The following is a 19,856-nucleotide window of genomic DNA, read 5'->3' as shown; positions in this document are numbered from 1 at the left end:
GAATACATCATATCGTGAGCTGAATATATCGTATCGTGAGCAGAATACATCGTATAGAATTGTATCGTGAGCTGAATATATCGTATCGTGAGCAGAATACATCGTATAGAATTGTATCGTGAGCTGGATATATCGTATCGTGAGCAGAATACATTGTATAGAATTGTATCGTGAGCTGGATATATCGTATCGTGAGCAGAATACATCGTATAGAATTGTATCGTGAGCTGGATATATCGTATCGTGAGCAGAATACATCGTATAGAATTGTATCGTGAGCTGGATATATCGTATCGTGAGCAGAATACATCGTATAGAATTGTATCGTAAGCTCGATATATTGTATCGTGAGCAGAATACATTGTATAGAATTGTATCGTGAGCTGGATATATTGTATTGTGAGCAGAATACATTGTATAGAATTGTATCGTGAGCTGGATATATCGTATCGTGAGCAGAATACATTGTATAGAATTGTATCGTGAGCTGGATATATCGTATCGTGAGCAGAATACATCGTATAGAATTGTATCGTGAGCTGGATATATCGTATCGTGAGCAGAATACATCGTATAGAATCGTATCGTGAGCTGAATATATCGTATCGTGAGCAGAATACATCGTATCGTGAGCAGAATACATCATATAGAATTGTATCGTGAGCTGGATATATTGTATCGTGAGCAGAATACATCGTATAGAATCGTATCGTGAGCTGGATATATCGTACCGTGAGCAGAACACATCGTATAGAATTGTATCGTGAGCTGGATATATTGTATCGTGAGCAGAATACATCGTATAGAATCGTATCAGGAGCAGAATACATCGTATAGAATCGTATCGTGAGCAGAATACATTGTATAGAATTGTATCGTGAGCTGGATATATCGTATCGTCAGCAGAATACATCGTATAGAATCGTATCGTGAGCTGAATATATCGTATCGTGAGCAGAATACATCGTATAGAATTGTATCGTGAGCTGAATATATCGTATCGTGAGCAGAATACATCGTATAGAATTGTATCGTGAGCTGAATATATCGTATCGTGAGCAGAATACATCGTATAGAATTGTATCGTGAGCTGAATATATCGTATCGTGAGCAGAATACATCGTATAGAATTGTATCCTGAGCTGGATATATCGTATCGTGAGCAGAATACATCGTATATAATTGTATCGTGAGCTGGATATATCGTATCGTGAGCAGAATACATCGTATAGAATTGTATCCTGAGCTGAATATATCGTATCGTGAGCAGAATACATCGTATAGAATCGTATCGTGAGCTGGATATATCGTATCGAATCGTAATTTGAGCTGAACTTATCCTATCGAATTGTGTTGTGAGCCGAATATTTCATATGGAATCGTGTCGTGTCAACTGTATCCTCTTGTCCTCAGTAATCACTGGGAGATTGTATTGATGCGGAGGACGGTCGAGGACCATCTGGTGGCCCATGACATGTTAATTTAGAATAAAATTAAAAATAATCTGAATTTATTTCGTAGAGACTTTATGGAAATACAACCCGTAAGAGAAGTATTAAAAAAACAACTTGATGCAGTGTTGAACGGAGATACAGTATCGTGGAAAGACAGTTTGATATATCGCTGTATTGATATTTATTCTAGTCACAAACTACACACACAGGGAGAAGACACACAAACTACACACAACATGGCCTCAGAGTAGCTTCGCGCTGCAACAGAATCTCTCGCCGTGAGGCTGCGGGTTTGATTACTCGTAAAGTAAACCTCTGATCGTGGGCTACGGAGGTCATGAATGACAGAGCAGGAGACAAAGACTACACTGTCAAACACTGTCACCGTGTACACATTCACAATGTCAGCCACACAACAGGACACACCTCGCTACCTTGAAGACACACCGTCGTAATCTAATGGTCTCTTGTGTTTCTGTTAACGTTCCAGTTGGAGTTCGGCCTCTGAGGCGGAGAACAGAAACGTCTTTGACTCGTCCAGAGCCAGAGCTGCATTCATGAAAGAATCTTTGCAAACACGTAGGTGGCGACGTGGAGCACACGTGGACCGAGTGTGTCAACAATGACACACTCGGTCCACGTAGACACAGGACATCCTGCAGGTTTATCAGGAATATTGATTGATTTATCATCTCAAATGTTCAAACAACCATTTGTTTTTTTAAGCCGTTTTAATAATAATTTACTTAATAATTTGTATACTGAATTTTTTTTTAATAATTTAATGATGAAATTAATATTTAAGTGATACACGTTTTTATAACACAGAGTTTCATATTATTATTACAATAGTTCAAAAATGCATGTAGTCAGTAAGTTAGCTTGAACAATAATAAAAAATACTGAATTTACAACAATTGTTTTTTTTAATTTGATTATTAAAAAAAAAGTTTTTTTTTTAAATATATAAATTATTTAATTCAAATATTCAATCAAACTCTACTTGTAGAAAAATACAGTTATTTTGAATATATTTGAATTTTTTTAATCAATTGTAAAGAAAATTAAAAAATGCTTTCAATATAAACATTATTTAGATTAATTATTTAAAAAAAAATCAATGAAATATTTCATTACAAATATTCAAAGCTTAAACATTAAATCATACATTAAATCACTCAATATTCTGAATAAAGAAATCTGCTTAAACAAAAACCTGAATGTTTGTCGTACTATAAAAATAAGACTCATTAAGTTTTTTCTAATCTACAAGTCTTCCCTTATATCATTATTTTAATTTTATTCATGTAGTTTTTTGTCCATTTCTTGTTTATACATCTATTTCTGATTTTTTGTTTGTTTGTAATATACTGTAAATAAAATCCTCCAAAAGTAAAACCAAAAACATTATCAGAAACAATTATTTTCTTAAAAAAAGAATTCCTCAAAGTCTTCAAATCTCAATTAAAACTCGCTTTAAAAAGTGATAATTAATTAAATTGTATGAACATTTTACAGAAATCAAACTTTAAAAACTACCGACAGCTGTTAGCAGAGTTAGCATTAGCATACATACTAGGCACCTCCTCAATAATGTATTATTTAATCAATATAAAATATGCTTATATTTATTTTTATTGGATGCATGGCTATTTATTAGTCCTATTATTCTTTATATTGATCCTTTGATCCTTCCATCAGCGCCGACTTTGACCTCTGGACCCGGAATATTTGCTTTAGGTGGAAACTTTTCCTTTTTGATGACTTAAGGTTGACTTGAGATATTTCTTCTGTCAAGTTGTTCTGTTGAAGTACACGAGTAAACATTGTAAAGATTTGAACTAGAATTAAAGATGCGGCCAACTTTAAAAAGTGTTAAATATTAATATTCTATTGATTCAAATGACTTTTAAAGAAATAGACACTTTTATATTAACGGTAAATAAAATAAAATAACTGTAATTTAAGTCACTATATATTTTTCAAAACACTGCTCTGATGCTGAGAACTTTTTGTCAAATTTTCTTTTTTTTTTTAAAAACAATTTAAGTTATTTTACTAAATTATTTGGATATATAGTTTATCTTCGATAATTTAAATATTTCTCAATTGGAACAAACAGCCTTTAAACATATTTGAAATATTTCATTTAAAAAATTAAAAGTGTATTTTTAAAAATATACTTGTATTATTCTTTAATCTTTTTTATTTTATTTTATGTTTTCTCATCCTAACTCCAAACCAGAAACATATACATTATTTATTTATTTACTTTTTGTTTTGTTTCTGTTTTTTTGTGTATTTTTGAAAAAGTATTATATCCATTTATTTTTTCTATTTTTGTTATTCTATAATTGTATATAATTTTAGATTTTTAATATGTGTTACTTACTCAATATATTCTAACTATAGACCACAAAAAAAAAAAATTTAATTCCTTTTAACATTTTAGTGTTTTTATGGAAGATGATGTTTGCTGATGACGTAGTGATTTGTCCTGAGCTGAAGAGTGACAGAAGAGGAGTGAAAGATAGAGTCAATGGAGGTCAGAACATTTCTTTTTTTAAGACAATATTCCACAAAACTCAAACCTCTACGGTTTACGCTACAGCAACGTTCACCAATCTGTGATCGTTTGAGGTGGTCTTACCTCTTCGAAGGTTTTGGAGCTGACCACCCCGCAGAAGCTCCACACCTCCTTCCAGAAGTCCGAGTAGTTTTCCACCGACCAGTCGTACAAGTCGTTGTAGGTGACTAGTGTCAAGAAACAAACAAAAACAACTTTTTTTAGACAAAAATATTTTATCTTTTTATCGTAGCATCACTAAAAATCGACATCTAACTTCCTGTGGATACGTTGAATCAATGAATTTTTATCATACATTATTTTAATTTAATTAAAACATGAGCTTTTTACGTGGGAGGTATGACGTTTCTCTGACGGATCAACATTTATGTGTCACAACAGGCCACAATGACGTCACCTGAGCAGACTTTAAACACATTTATTTTAATCCAGCAGCCTCTGCTCGGAGCTCAATGAGGCTGATGTTCGACTGGATCGTCTCCGACGCGACCGCAACAAGATCTGACTAATGGATGTAAACTGATTAGAAAAAAAAAGTTGATCAGGTCAGATTACGAGTAAAAACACCATCAACACGTTTATCCATTGTTATACGAGTAAATCAACATGTTTTATTTGTGCTTAATATGTTTTTAAAGTGTTTTCTACATGTATTTCTTGTGGCAAAATAATTTAAAAAAAATATTCAATTAACTTTTTTTTTTGAGTTGAAAATGGGATTTTCTGCTTTCCGTCTGGATCCAGGAATATTTTGAAGGATTTGTCATTCAACGACTGCTGCTAACATGCTTAGCTTCATTAAGTAATAGCATACTGTATAAGTAGTTCAACTTGTGTTCATTAATTGTGATTAAATAGCTTCTAAAAAAAATTAAACCTTTGCTTTGCGCCGACAAAAAGTTGAAATACCTCTGCCAAGAAGGTCATTTCTTAAAAAAAAAATATATATATATATATATATTGTTTTTTTTTAACTATTTGAATTACTTTAAAAGAAAAACAATAGAAAATATGCTTATTAGGTAATTTCTAAATAATATTAAATTAATTTACACAAATATATATATATATATATACATAAATGTATATAAGAAATTATTTTCTTGGCAGAGGTATATCTTTTATTGTTGTTTTTTTTATAGTAAGACAAGTATTTTACTTACAATTCAACTTTTTTTATTCAATATATTATATTCAATAAATATTATATATCTACGACTGGTCAGACAGTTAATCTCAAACTGACTCATTTATGTCATATTATAGCAACAGTCTTTCTACATTACAGTATATTTTTGTGTATTTCCAGGAATGGTACTACTATTAATGAGTAAAAACACCTGATGATTCAGCACAAATCATGCCAGTTATAACCAAGATAGCCTCATATATTCATCCGTTAATCAAGTCAACTTGTATTTTATGGTTAAAGTTTTGGTACCATGAGTAACTCATTAACTATTTTAATTTTAACCGGAGCAACTTCCCTCTAGTTGTAAATGTAACTACTATTCTAGTCATTCTGGTTTGAACCAAAGTGAAAATAGGTTTCATGTTACCTTATGTAATGTATGTAGTGATGCTAATGATAGTCAAGTAGACAAATACTTCTCTATTGTTCCGACTCTTCTCGCACAATTGTTGTACTTTTTATTATTATTACTACTACTTTGCATATTGTTCCAGTTTATTTACATATTATTTCAATGAAGATACATGTTAATTGTTAATATACTTTTACAATAAAGCTATTTTTAATTTTTAAAAAAACATGATGTGTATTTCTTAAACATACTTTTCAAATGTTTTCTTACAGTACACACACACTTGACCACTCCTTCATCCATCAGGTTTGTCGACTTCCCTCTGGAATACTTCATGTGTTATTTAAATGTCATATTTTATTCGTGCAACAACAAAAAAAACAAAAAACAGTTCTGTTAGTCTGGTTCTTGTGAGGTTTCTTCCTCTCAATTTCGAGGTATGTATTTGGCACATATAACTTGATTATTGTCATTTATTTGTGTATTATTGTTAAGTACCTGTCCACGTGTGGTTCCAGTAGATCTAGATCCTACAGTACCTTGAACCAGACTCACCCAGATTAAGACCGTAGTCCCCGTTGATGCGGGTCCTGAACGTGTCCATCCGGGTGTTCCTCTTGGAGTCGGGGTACCACAGCACCTTGCTCTCCATGTCCATGATGTTCTCGCTCTTCTTCTTCTTCCCTTCCGCGTCTTTAGACATCTTCCTTTTTTGTCCGGGTTCCGAGTCTTTTTGTCTTTTTTTGTTGTCCCTGGAAAGGGTGAGCGGGCCAAGGAGGAGTTAGCTCGCCGGGCTAGCTGCTCTACTTTCCGGGGCGAGGATTTGCAAACACACGGCGCCACAGCTCACACTGACACTTGCCGAGCGTGGAAGTGAGTCTGCTCAGGAAGCCACGCCCACTCGACGTTACGTCATCATGGTGCGTTCAAGTGCCCAATAGAATTTCCTGGTTCGAGGTTACAGTCTGTGCTCGAGAAGGAAGGGGGGGAAAAAATCTTCATCAAAGACTTGTAAATAAGTTAGGATTAAAACGCATTTTAATGAGGGGAATATAATGTTTTAAACAATTGGAGGACATTGCTTTTTTTTTAAATTAAAAGTTCGTTTTTTAAATTTTATTAACTACTTTTTGATTGACAATGATTTTTGATTCATATTTGATTCCACCTCCAATTTTTGATCATATAATAATTAATATGGTCAAAATTATAATGACAGGAATATAATTTGTTGAACAATTGGAGGACTTTCCTTTTTTAAATTAAAAGTTCGTTTTTTAAATTTTATTAACTACTTTTTGATTGACAATGATTATTGATTCATATTTGATTCCACCTCCAATTTTTGATCATATAATAATTAATATGGTCAAAATTATAAAGGCAAATACTTTAATAAATACATTAAAATACATCATTGTACAACATGTCATTGTAAATTTAACGTTAAACGAGCTCAGAAATGATGTGAAAATAACTGTGACATGTATTACGCAATAGCACAAAATATTGGATAGAAAAAACGCTTTATTGATCAAGTATAAGAACTATATACTTGGAAATCTTCTTCGCCTGTGTCTTCTATAGGAATTTAGAAAATAAAAATATAAAACTATAAAACAAAAAAAATCATTGCAAAAATGTAATACTTTATAGTGGAAAATAGTCAGAATCCAAAAACAGCTTACTTGGCCAAGTATATAATCAATATACACGGAATACTACTAATACGGTTTGTTTGTTCTATAAATATATATATATATATATATATATACATATTGTATTCTGTATCATCAACATCATAAAGTTGTATCTATCTATCTATCTATCTATCTATCTATCTATCTATCTATCTATCTATCTATCTATCTATCTATCTATCTATCTATCTATCTATCTATCTATCTATCTATCTATCTATCTATCTATCTATCTATCTATCTATCTATCTATCTATCTATCTATCTATCTAATCTATCTATCTATCTATCTACCTAATTAAAACAGAAATTAGATTGAATAAAAATCTAACAATATACAAAAAAAAGTGCAAAAAAATGTATACGATATTAGTCCAAAAATATTGTATCAGAGACAGAAAGAGCTTTAATGGCTAAATGGTTTTTTTGAAAATACATAGTAATCTTAACCTTCTGTTTGTGTCTTGTATAGGAATCGAATGTATGTGCACACAAATCAAATAAGAAATAAAAAAGAACAATATAAATATATATAGATAAATAGTGCAAAAGGGAATCATTAAAAATAGCTTCCATATAGTTAAAAATAGTTTAATGTTTGATAGTGTATTTGTTTAAGCCTTCAACTTTGTACCGTAACACAACAATATCACGTGACAAACAAAGAAAACAATGGTTTCTCAATAGATATTTGCACAAAAAGACAAAATATATGCATCATTACGTAAGTATTTGGGGAAAAAAAGGAAATTTATTCATTTAAAAAAAAAATCCACGCGAATATCAGCTCCTGTGATTGGCTCCTGACTCTGGCTCCACATCATGCGACACAGATGATGGGGGCGGGGCATCATCAGCTGACATACTGCTCCAACGCAGACGCGTCAGCCAATCAGTGGGCGGGTAGGAGCATTCGCAGGGGTGTGACCAATCAGCGAGGAGCACATGGGGCCCTCCCTACAGGGAAGACTGTTGTGTGTTTTTCTTGTTCAAACTGAGATTTACTGCTTTACACGAGCTTTTAAACTCTTTTCAGAACACGTTTATCCATCATAATTTGAACAAAAAAAAGACTTTCTTAAAGACACTTGAAGAACTGAGATGATCGGATATTAAAAACACAAATAAAAACAAATATAATGTTGCAAAAGCAAGAGTCTACTGTGGTTAACATTGATTTTAAATTGATTTTAAATCCTTCAGTTATGATACGATAGTGGCTCTTTCAATTATTTTTAATTATTTATTTCAATTTGATCTCGTCCTTTATATTGGTTGACTCTATATATTTTATTGAGTATTGTTTTGATTGTTTAAGCGCTTTGTGACCCTGGTTTGGAAAAGCGCTATATAAATAAAAATTACTTACTTACTTACTTACTATATTTGTAAGTTTTAGATTTAGATAGATAGATTTTGTTTAATGTTTTAACTGCAATCAGACAATTTTCAACCAAAAAAATAACCATTTTCAGTTGATCAAATACGTTTTTTTCAATGGGGAAATTTGTGGAAAACAGTTCTTAGAAAGGTGCTTATAAATATTGAGATATTTATGTATTTATTTTTAAAATATTACACTGTATTTTATGTATTTAACCCTATACGCTTATGCCAGGAGCGGTCAAAATTCATGTTGTGTGAAGCAACATTATATTCTTTGACGTTTTTAAAAATTAAGTTAATGTTAATCGGTATCATAGATACTTTTTTTTTTTTAATTAACTTATTTAACCTTTATTTAACCAGGAAAGTCCCACTGAGATCTGCAGAACTTTTACTCAAAGGGTTTCTGGTAATTTACACACAACCAATTACATTTCATACACTTGTAAAATACTAGACCAAAGTACAAACTGTAAAAAAGAAACATTATATCTGTCGTAACCAGCGTGTAGAGACATCCCATGTGAGAACAGTGCTAAAAAATAAAGCCACAAATACGAGGAAAGCAACCTTATGAGTCCCTTATTGGCGCGTGTGTGCAGCCTAGTCCCATCAGTATGTGTGAATGGCTGTCAAAGCGCTTTGTGACCCTGGTCTAGAAAGGCGTTATATAAATAGAGATTATTATTATTATTATTATTATATTCATATTATTATTATTTAGTGTAACTAGTAATTACATGTTTCTATATGAAAAGTTATTTAGTTCAACTTTGACCCCATAAGGGCCCCATATTGAAAATGGCCCAGGTCTACTATAAGGTTTAACATTTTAAAAAAACATTTTTTTAAAACCAGAGTTTTACCAAATACATTTGACGGGTTCTGAATCCCCCTTTTGAAAACGTACTCATCATCAATTTCTTTCCATCAATGTTGTGGCTTTTTTCTTTTACATGGGAACATGTCAATTTATCCAGATGGTCCAAAACTCTGTTTGAAGCTGGTTTAAATAGTTCAAATCTCACCAGTTATCGCTTCATTATATTGACTTTCTTGTTAACATTGACACTATTTTTCGTTAAAGTCGGTCTTTATACTGTGTTATTTGTGTTAATTTCATGATGGGGCCACAAATTATGAACCAAAACGGTAACTTATCTTATTTTGTAATGTGGTCGCAGCAACTTGGAAAAAAACCTGATAGATTGGGAAACATGGGGCAGAATGCAAAATGAAAGTCTCACATCTTTTATTGGACGATCAGTACATGAAGAGAAGATGATGTCACAGTCTGGTGAGGGTCTTTGTCACTTTACTGCATGGAATTCTGACAAATGACCATAGGTTTGACTCAAAACTTTGCAGGAAATCATCTTACTCATACACAAGATGAATGTAAAATATGTTATTTGTTTGGGGAAGCGAATACACAAGACATTTGATTGGATATAGCTTTATTCTTACGACAAGTAACTTTTTAAATAAATATATTAAGAGAAGAAAAGAACATGGTTTCAAACACTGGATCAGAAAAACTTTCCTGGGAATACTTTATTTTTTATTTTTGGGGTCTTCTTTTATTTAATTTTTTTTATTAAATTATGAAAGTATATCAGAGCCATCAGAATATTAAACAATTGAATTTCACGTTTAAAATGTTTTAACGTTTGATTATGTTTATTAATTATTTAATTATATTTAATTGTCTTTGTTATTTTCTTTGATCTATGTTCTTTATCTTTAGACTTAGATTGTATCATCTTGTTCTTTCTCTTTATTTCTCTTTGTTCTTGTTCTTATTTTATTTTTTATGAATAATTGCTGTATTGCTGTGGCTAATTGGAAAAAAAAACTATTTCCCGAAGGAGACCTCCTGAAGGATCAATAAAGTTCTACCTAACCTAACCTAACCTAACCTATTATGTCTGTTAAGAACCGAATTCCTTCATTTGTATATTGGAATGTTTAATTTATTTTGAATCATTTAATTCGTTTGTTGGTTTTGAATAACTAAATTTTAACAAATCAATCTGACTTCTGGGTAAAACATTGTTCCGGCTTAAATCCTTTGACACCAGAAACCACAGATGAACGTGAGATGTAGTGTAAGATTTTCTTCTCCTGACGTTGAAACTAAGTTGACACTTTGTCAGGAAAATACCTAAATTGATCATCTGCGCGTCACATGATTGGCTGAAAGTACGATCATGTAGCTCGGTACTTGTTTGGTGTTGTCTTGTAAGTAAGTAAGTAATTTTTATTTGTATAGCGCTTTTCTAGACCAGGGTCACAAAGCGCTTAAACAATCAGAACAATATTCAAAAAAGTATATACTTTAAAGATCAAGATAAAACTGATAACACAACAGGAGTTCCAGAAAATCAAGGAAAAGCCTGAACAAATAAAAACGTCTTAAGATGTTTATTAAAGGAGTCAGTAGATCCATCAAGCGCAAAGAGAGAGGAAGATCGTTCCAAAGCTTAACAGCAACAGTCTGGAAGGATTTCTCTCCTCTGGTCCTGAACCGTGTGCAAGGAACCATAAGTAGATTCTGATCCACAGACCTCAGAGCCCGAGCTGGGTTGTAAGGCTGGATCAGATCACTGATGGAAGGAGGAGCCTGACCATGAATAGATCTGAAAGTAAGAACCAGAATTTTAAAGTTGATCCTGAAAGAAACTGGAATCCAGTGAAGAGTTTTAAGGATCGGGGAAATGTGAGTTCTTCTACTAGAGCAGGTCAGAATTCTCGCTGCAGAGTTTTGTATTAACTGCAGGCGAGACAGATCCTTCTTGTTTAGACATGAAAATAAACTGTTGCAGTAGTCCAGGCGATATTATACCAACATTTTTATATTGAATTTGAAAGGCTACATCTTTTTTTATATTGAATTTAAAAGGCTATAAATGAAAAAAATATTGACGCTAGAAAATGTATATTTGAATTATTGGAATTAGAACATCAAACTCTATGTATGAAAATCAATATTCTGATGTCACTTATTACTGACTTACTTACTGACATACATATCTACTTCAATTTAATTTCACGGTGAGTAGTTGAAACGGTCAGCAGAGGGCGTTAAGTGTGTAGCTGCTGTCATTGGCTGATAAAGGTCAACGAGTTTTCCCAGTTTTGTTCTACATTTTCTTCTGACAGCTTTCGTTTGTGTCAAGTTTTAAAAAGTCCAGAGAATTATGTTGTATTATACGTTAGAAAATAAAACTAATTTGTCTTACCCTGAGTAAGACATAAAAAGAGAAACAAAATACGTTTTATTGCGGTTGTCATTGTAATGTTATGAGAGATTATAATATTAAGTATATATATATTTTTTTATATATATTAAATATTTGTGAGGATATAATATTTTTAATTTACCAATTAACAAAACTAGAAAACATATTTTATTATTATTATTATTAAACATTTGAATTTTAAACAATTCTTTTCAAACTCACGTGACAGAATCGTGCTCCTACGTCACCGCCCGTCACGGAAGTGCTCGCGCTGGTGTTGAGCGGCCTCGTCATCCGGGGCAGCTGGAGAGAAGATGTTTGTTTCCAGCGAAAGATCCAAATCCAAACTCTAACAACGGGTTCGGAACCCAAAGGCCGGATCGGTTTCCCTGTCGCTCCTGCCGTGGACACGAAACCCCCCGAACCCCCACGGCGTCTTGGAATCCCGGTCCATCCGGAGCCTAAAGCAGGCGAAGACATGTCCCTGTTCCAGTCGGCGCTGGATTTCCTCGCCGGGCCCGGTTCGTCCGGGGCGGCCAGCCGGGACCAGAACGACTTCGTCGGGCAGCTGGTGGAGCTGGGAGACATGAAGCTGAGGATCAAGAGGGTGATCGCAGAAGGTAGGGAGACGATCGAGTTCATGTCGGATACGATCTGGCGAGTGTTGGGGAGCTAACAGGCTAACATGCTAACATGTATGTTGTTTCTCGTTGACATCAGCAAGTGCAGCTCAGAACCACCACCAGTTGATTTAATATCTCTTTTTTTTAAAGCTCTGATGTTGTTTAAACGTGTATTTATTAGCTGGATTGCATGTTATAATGTCAACCGTCGAGTCAGACCGTTTTAAAACGCATAAAAGCGAAAGAAAAGTGGGAATAAAGTGGAGTATTAACATGACTTGTATAATAACAACAAGACATCCCGATATTTCTACAGGTACTCGGTACACGTATGTTACACTTCATTCTACAATTCTACACAATTATTTAACAAGTAGGGTTGTGAGAAAACGATATTATTAGTCACGATGTTGATGTATGTATTGATAGTCAACAGCACTGTATCGATATTTCCAGGTTCTTTTGCAATTGTTTTGTCTTTAAATCATATTTATTGTTATCCTAGTTATTTAATCGTTACATTCCAATGCGTTTATTTTTGTGTTGCAAAACAATTTTCAATTTCTAGATGGCTGCACATCCTCTGCAGCTATTGTCATAAAGTGGAAATCCAGTTGAAACCTGGCGATGACTAGGGACGAGAGGATACAGTAGCTATATCGGCTTTTAAAGCAGATGTTTAGACATATTTCTAGATGGCTGCATTACATCCTCTGCAGCTAATGTAAATAAAGGAAATGCAGTTAGATCCTGGCGATGACTAAGGACGAGAGGATACAGTCGGCTATATCGGCTTTTAAAGCTGATGTTTAGACGTATTTCTAGATGGCTGCATTACATCCTTTGCAGCTGTTGTAATAAAGTGGAAATCCAGTTCGATCCTGGCGATGACTAAGGACGAGAGGATACAGTCGGCTATATCGGCTTTTAAAGCTGATGTTTAGACGTATTTCTAGATGGCTGCATTACATCCTTTGCAGCTGTTGTAATAAAGTGGAAATCCAGTTCGATCCTGGCGATGACTAAGGACGAGGGGATACAGTCGGCTATATTGGCTTTTAAAGCTGATGTTTAGACATATTTCTAGATGGCTGCATTACATGTAATAAAGTGGAAATCCAGTTCGATCCTGGCGATGACTAAGGACGAGAGGATACAGTCGGCAATTTCGGCTTTTAAAGCTGATGTTTAGACATATTTCTAGATGGCTGCATTACATCATTTGCAGCTAATGTAAATAAAGGAAATACAGTTAGATCCTGGCGATGACTAAGGACGAGAGGATACAGTCGGCTATATCGGCTTTCAAAGCTGATGTTTGGACATATTTTGGTTTCAAAACAAAAGTTACGACTTCATCAAGAGTCATGTGGTCTGTAAATTCTGCAACACCAGAGTCAAGTACTCGACAATACTACACATATATCCTTGCAACTACAGTATAATAATCTATAGTTTTATTGCCCCTCTATCGCGAGGCATATCGTATCGCCAGATTCTTGCCAATACACACCTTTATTAACGAACATATAGACAAAGTATCGTCTAAATGAAACCATGGATTCAATGTTTAAATTGTTTACCTTATTTTATGGTAAATCTTACATGTTGGAGGAAATAAGTTGTTGACAGTTGCAGGAGGAACCTGGCATCATGTACGCTGGGACCAGAACCTTCAGGTGTTCCAAGACTACATGGTTTTGATACATTTTTTTGGCTTTCAAGAAAACGTACCAAGTATTTATTAGTCTATTTAAAATAAAATAATTTTATTTATTTATTCACAATTAAAATGCAAATATTCGTCCGTATTTTTTGTGTCGCGATTAAACCGGACGCTAGATGGCAGCAGTCATCGCGTCATATGCAGCTAATTGATCAATTAAATCCCGGCGATGACTGAGGACGAGAGGATACAGCTTACTCCAGTAGCTTTAGAAGCTGATGTTTGGACATATTTTGGTTTCAAAACAAAAGTCATGAGTCATGTGGTCTGTAAATTCTGCAACACTAGAGTCAAGTACTCGACAATACTACACATATATCATTGTTTATACTAAAAGTGTTTATTGGCAAGAATCTGACTACATAGTTCTACTCAAACAACAATGATATTATAAGAACTCGGCGTTACATCATCTTCTCAGCAGAACGGGTCAGCATACCTAACCTTTCTTTTACTACGTGTAATGTATCGTATGTATTCATCAATTCCCAAGACTAGTTTTGTTTGTATTCAAACCAGCTCGACAGGTGAATATCTCCAGCGTTGTCTGACTGACTCATCCAGAAATAAAGTTCATGACCGAGCGGATATGAAAAGAAAAGTTCTAGTATACGATACGATAAGATGTTTATCTTCCGCGCTGGAAGCAGAATCCGAATCATTGGAATGTCTTCGGATTCGCCACCAGTTACTGCCGTCAGTGGCGTGAAATCCCATGATCGGCGTTTCATGACGCCGAGGTCAAAGTAATCCTGATTCTTGAACAATGGTGAAGCTACTGTGGCTCTTTTCTGATGGGAAACGGATCCCACCTGAGCTCCAGTCACGCCTGAATCCCTTCAGTCCCTGAGGCGGAACCCTTTGTTAAGAAGAACACCTGCTCTGTGTAGCATTTGGTAGGGAATCTGCCTCCTGGGGAATAACGGAGGCATTTTCTTACCCTGGATTACTTCAGAAGAAGAATGTGGCACTTTATGGCCTGTTACCATTGAAAATGTCATCTTAAAAAATGACCTTATGGTCTTAAAACTAAACCCTTACCATTAGTCAGTTGTTGAAATAGGAATTATCGAGAATTAATTCCTCATTAACTTCATTTTTCCCTGTTCAATAAATGATATTGACGCTTCTTTGCACAGTGAAACTGAGGCTTTTCGCTTGGTTGTTGATTCACACGTCGCCATGGTAACCAATCCCTGACTTGTTTGCGCTCTGGTTTATTGAGCACGTTCCCGATGTTTTTTTAAAAGACACTTTGAAGAACCTTCATTCTTGAGTTCCAAGACGATATTTGTCATTGTTTTCGTGGGTAATATGCGCGAAGCGTGAAATGAGTTTGACTTCCTGGTTTCTGCAGCTGCTTCACACACGGATGAACAGACTTGTTTATTTACATGGGTCTTGGATGGCAAACAAAATAGAAATTAGTGTGTTGACGTGTTTTGTTTTGTCGGCTGTTTGCCGTCAAATAGATGGTTTAATTTTTGTGTGCACGAGAGTTTTAGACTCAAGTTTTAAGCCATAAAAACAATAGTTGGTAATACTGAGTAGAAACAAAATAAAACTTCTCTTTTAGTGTCAATTTTAGGGCCAGTAACGAACCTTAACTCAATTTTAATTGTCAGTACATAATTCTCTTAAGTTCAAAAATACTTTGTCGTGACAATGGATATTAGAAAATATCGGTACACTGATATATCAAAACATTTTTCCCAAGATACTGTATTGGTATTAAACAGCACTTTATCAATTTCTTCTTTTGCTTTCAAATCACATTTTATTTTTATGAGTTGTATTGTGGTTTGTAGTTTAATAAAGTGTATATAAAATAAAATAATTGTATTTATTTATTTACAATTAAAATGCAAATATTAACGTTTGTACATTTTTGCGTTGCGATTAAACCGACGCTAGATGGCAGCAGTCATTGCAGCTAATGGAACAATTAAATACCGGCGATGACTGAGGACGAGAGGATACAGTGGACTCCACCAGCTTAAAGCTGATGTTTGGCCATATTTTGGTTTCAAAACAAAAGTTACGAGTCATGTGGTCTGTAAATTCTGCAAGAACAGAGTCAAGTACTCGACAATACTACAAATATATCCTTGTACTATACTAAAAGTGTTTATTGGCAAGAATCTGGCACAATGCGTATCACGATACAGGGGCAATGATACCTTTACCACGATATATTGCGATACTGTAGGAATATATTTGTGCTTGACTCTGGTGTTGCAGACACAAGCGACTGCTTTTCATTAGTTTTGAAACCAAAATATGTCCAAACATCAACTTTAAAAGCTGCTGGAGTCGAATGTATCCTCTTGTCCTCAGTCATCGGCGAGATCCCGCAGGATGTCATTGCGTAATGACTGTCGCCAAGTTTAATTGCAACACAAAAATGTACAAACACTGTGAATATTTGCATGCTGATTTTAAATAGAAGGTTAAATCATTTTATTTAAAACACACTTTATTGGAATATAAACTGTAAAAGAACTATCGTAAAAGTTTAAATATGATTTGAAGGCCAATGTAAAGTAAAGAAAATTGCGATATATTGCTGTATCAACACTTCATCCATTTTAAGTCATCATGGGGTCAAACTCTTCCTGTAGAAAATGATGCTGAATCGTGTGTTTTTCAGGTTAACAAGTTGGCGTCTCTGAGGCAGTTTGTCGGAGAAAGAATGTCTCGTATGTGCTGACGTTCTGTTTTTAGCCTCTAACCTTTGTTCCTCCCTCTGTGTCTCGCAGGTGGATTCGCCTTTGTGTACGAAGCTCAGGACATGAGCAGTGGAAAAGATTATGCTCTGAAGGTGAACATCTTCCTCGTACTCGTGTCATAGTAGAAGTGACCCACAGGTGACGCAACAGCGTCGCTCCAGCAGACCAGACTTCCTCGTCCGCCGGTGTTTCTATATTTAGCTGCTCTGTGTGTGAAAGGCAATGATTTAGAAGGAATGTTTTTGCAAATGAAATTCGCAGTTGTTTTGAATTAATTAACCTTTTTTTCAATGATAAATGCAGTCATTTTGAATTTGATAAAAGTTTTAAAATGATAAATGAAGTTATTTTGACTCAATTAAAGTTTTTGCTAATATTAAATGCAGTTATTTTGAGTTAAATACGAATTAGAAAATTATTAACGCCGATATGTCGAATTAAATAACTTGTTTGCACATTATAAATGTAGTAATTTTGTATTAAATACACATTTGAAAATGATTAATAGATTTATTTTGAATTAAATACAATTTTAGTACATTATAAATGCAGTTATATTCAATTAAATACAAATTTTAAATTGATTGATTCTGTTATTTTAAATTAAAGTTTTTGCGCATTATAAATTCAGTTATTCTGAATTAAATTAACATTTGGAAATTATTAATGTGGTCATTTTGCATTAAATAACATTTTAGCGAATTATAAATGCAGTTATTTTTTAATTAAGTTTTTGCGAATAATGAATGTAGTAATTTTTAATTAAATGAATCTTCTTCTAAATTAATTTAAATAAATAATAAATTCTAAAAAAAACTTATGAAAGGAAAGAATTATCTTTCAATGACCATTTTTAATGAAATAGTATATAAATATATGAATGGTGTGTAAATGTTTTCGTCAAAAACAACCTCAACAGGTGTAGTTAATCCAATTTGATAATAAATATATAATACATTTTGTTTTGATGCAACTAAAAATATTAAGAATAAACGCTCAAATTAAAATAATCTATTTGATAAAAATCTTTAATGATACTTAGGTTAGGTAGAACTTTATTGATTTGTTTTTCCAATTAGACACAGCAATACAGACGATTATTCATATAAAAAAAAAAACAAGAACAAAGAGAAATAAAAAGGTAGAAGAAGATGACGCAATCTTAGTCCAAAGATTCAAACTAAATATTGAATTTAATTTTGTGTAAATCAATGTACAAGTTGTAAAAGGAAATGCTGTAATTTTGAATTAAATATTGTTTTTATAAGCTTTATTTGCTAAATATTATTTATATAAATACTCGCCAAATCACGTGCAGTTATTTGAGTTTGAATAAGAAATATACAAAAAAGTTTAACTGCTTAAATTTGTCAAAAAACAAATTAAAATCCACTTTTTAATTGAAATCTGAACCCTACATTTTGAATGATACTATACAGAATATTGCAGGTTAAACTACATTTATATAGGTTTTCCTGATAAATGAAATTGTTTAATTAAAGTTTTCATGGTGTTTGATCAGAGGATTGATGATCATCATGTGTTTCAGAGGCTGCTATCCAACGAGGAAGAGAAGAACAAGGAGATCATACAGGAAGTCTGTTTCATGGTATCCTTATCAGGGGATCTGAAGATGCTCACGGGACTATTGTGTCAGATATAGATGTGTTTGCATTGATTGATTGACACGTGCAAGTCCAGGTTTCTTCCCTTGACCTGCCGCCCTAAAGAAAAAGTTGTCGGGTCACCCCAACGTGGTCCAGTTCTCGTCCGCCGCCTCCATCAGCAAAGAGGAGTCGGACACGGGTCAGGCCGAGTTCCTGATCCTCACCGAGCTCTGCAAAGGTGACCTTCACTCTCGGACCTGCTGAGTCGACTCGTTGCTCGTAACTATGACGTGTCGTAAACGGTCGCTCGGTTTGACCGACCACATGATGAAACCTTCTTCTTCTTCTTCTTCTTCTTCTTCTACTTCCTCTTCCTGCATGATATCATCCGTCTTCTAGAGAATCTCGTTGACTTGTGAAGATGAGAAGTCGGTGCCGTAACGTCTGTTTTTCAACATAGTTTCATAACTTGTGTCAAATCTTGACGCATGTTTCTCGAGGCACAGTTTAGATGACAATGAGCGAGAGAAAAAGATCTTCAAATTGGGCAGAAACCTCAAGCAAAACCAGACTTATTGTGATTTAATTGTTTGTTTTTTTAATTTAAAAAAGCTAATATGACAAACGGCTTATATATCACTTTTCTCATTCTTTGACTGTATTTTAATAGACGAGTCACGTGGAAACATGTCTTAAAAATGAATATATTCAGTTTAAATGAACACAAGTACAAGTAGAACATGAAGAGTCGACGATGCCTCATGAAACAGCAGATAAGGTGTCATGATACAGTGCCTTCATTTTAGACGACACTCTCTACTTTATAATACTTGGCTCTAATCTTTTAAGTCGATAAAACCTGGGATTTCAAACTGAGAGTGACATCTAGTGGCCTCTCACAATAAAGACAGTGTATCACGATGCCTCATCAACACCTCACTACTAATGGGTAACACTCTGTCCACAAAGTTATAAAATAAATAATTATTTAAAGTAATTAAATGATGGTGTTTTAAGAAGGTAGAGACTTGACAGTACCGTACTCTCCGTAATATAAGATGCACAAATTCTGTGTAAATCAATGTACTAGAAGTAGAAATTAACAAGCGGATATAAAAGTAATTTAGTTTTTTTTTTTTAATTAAATCAACTTTCTTCTTTAAATGATACATGCTGTTATTTTAAGTATTTTAAGTATTCGCAACTGATTATGCAAATATTTTTTAAATAACTTCATTTTTCATTTGAAAAAACTTTT

The 19,856-nt window shown here is 33.7% G+C and overlaps 2 protein-coding genes across 2 annotated transcripts in view; one reads left to right on the top strand and one right to left on the bottom strand.

The window, feature by feature from the left end:
• Positions 1-6,457, bottom strand: part of aacs (acetoacetyl-CoA synthetase) — a 35,936-nt gene extending 29,479 nt beyond the window's left edge. The window contains exons 1-2 of the mRNA XM_087788765.1: positions 6,141-6,457; positions 4,105-4,208 (exon numbers count right to left, since the gene is read on the bottom strand). Of these exons, the coding sequence (XP_087644891.1) occupies positions 4,105-4,208; positions 6,141-6,288 (252 nt within the window). The 5' untranslated portion in view covers positions 6,289-6,457. The remainder of the gene's footprint in view (positions 1-4,104; positions 4,209-6,140) is intronic.
• A 5,750-nt stretch (positions 6,458-12,207) lies between these two features.
• Positions 12,208-19,856, top strand: part of gak (cyclin G associated kinase) — a 30,410-nt gene continuing 22,761 nt past the window's right edge. The window contains exons 1-4 of the mRNA XM_087788753.1: positions 12,208-12,533; positions 17,022-17,083; positions 18,541-18,600; positions 18,722-18,836. Coding sequence (XP_087644879.1) covers positions 12,392-12,533; positions 17,022-17,083; positions 18,541-18,600; positions 18,722-18,836 — 379 coding nt within the window. The 5' untranslated portion in view covers positions 12,208-12,391. The remainder of the gene's footprint in view (positions 12,534-17,021; positions 17,084-18,540; positions 18,601-18,721; positions 18,837-19,856) is intronic.

Source organism: Callionymus lyra, chromosome 1 (genome assembly GCF_982586985.1).
Source record: "Callionymus lyra chromosome 1, fCalLyr1.hap1.1, whole genome shotgun sequence".
Classification (NCBI taxonomy): domain Eukaryota; kingdom Metazoa; phylum Chordata; class Actinopteri; order Syngnathiformes; family Callionymidae; genus Callionymus; species Callionymus lyra.
Note: the sequence above shows the minus strand (reverse complement) of the source record. Positions and strands in the feature narration are given on the sequence as shown.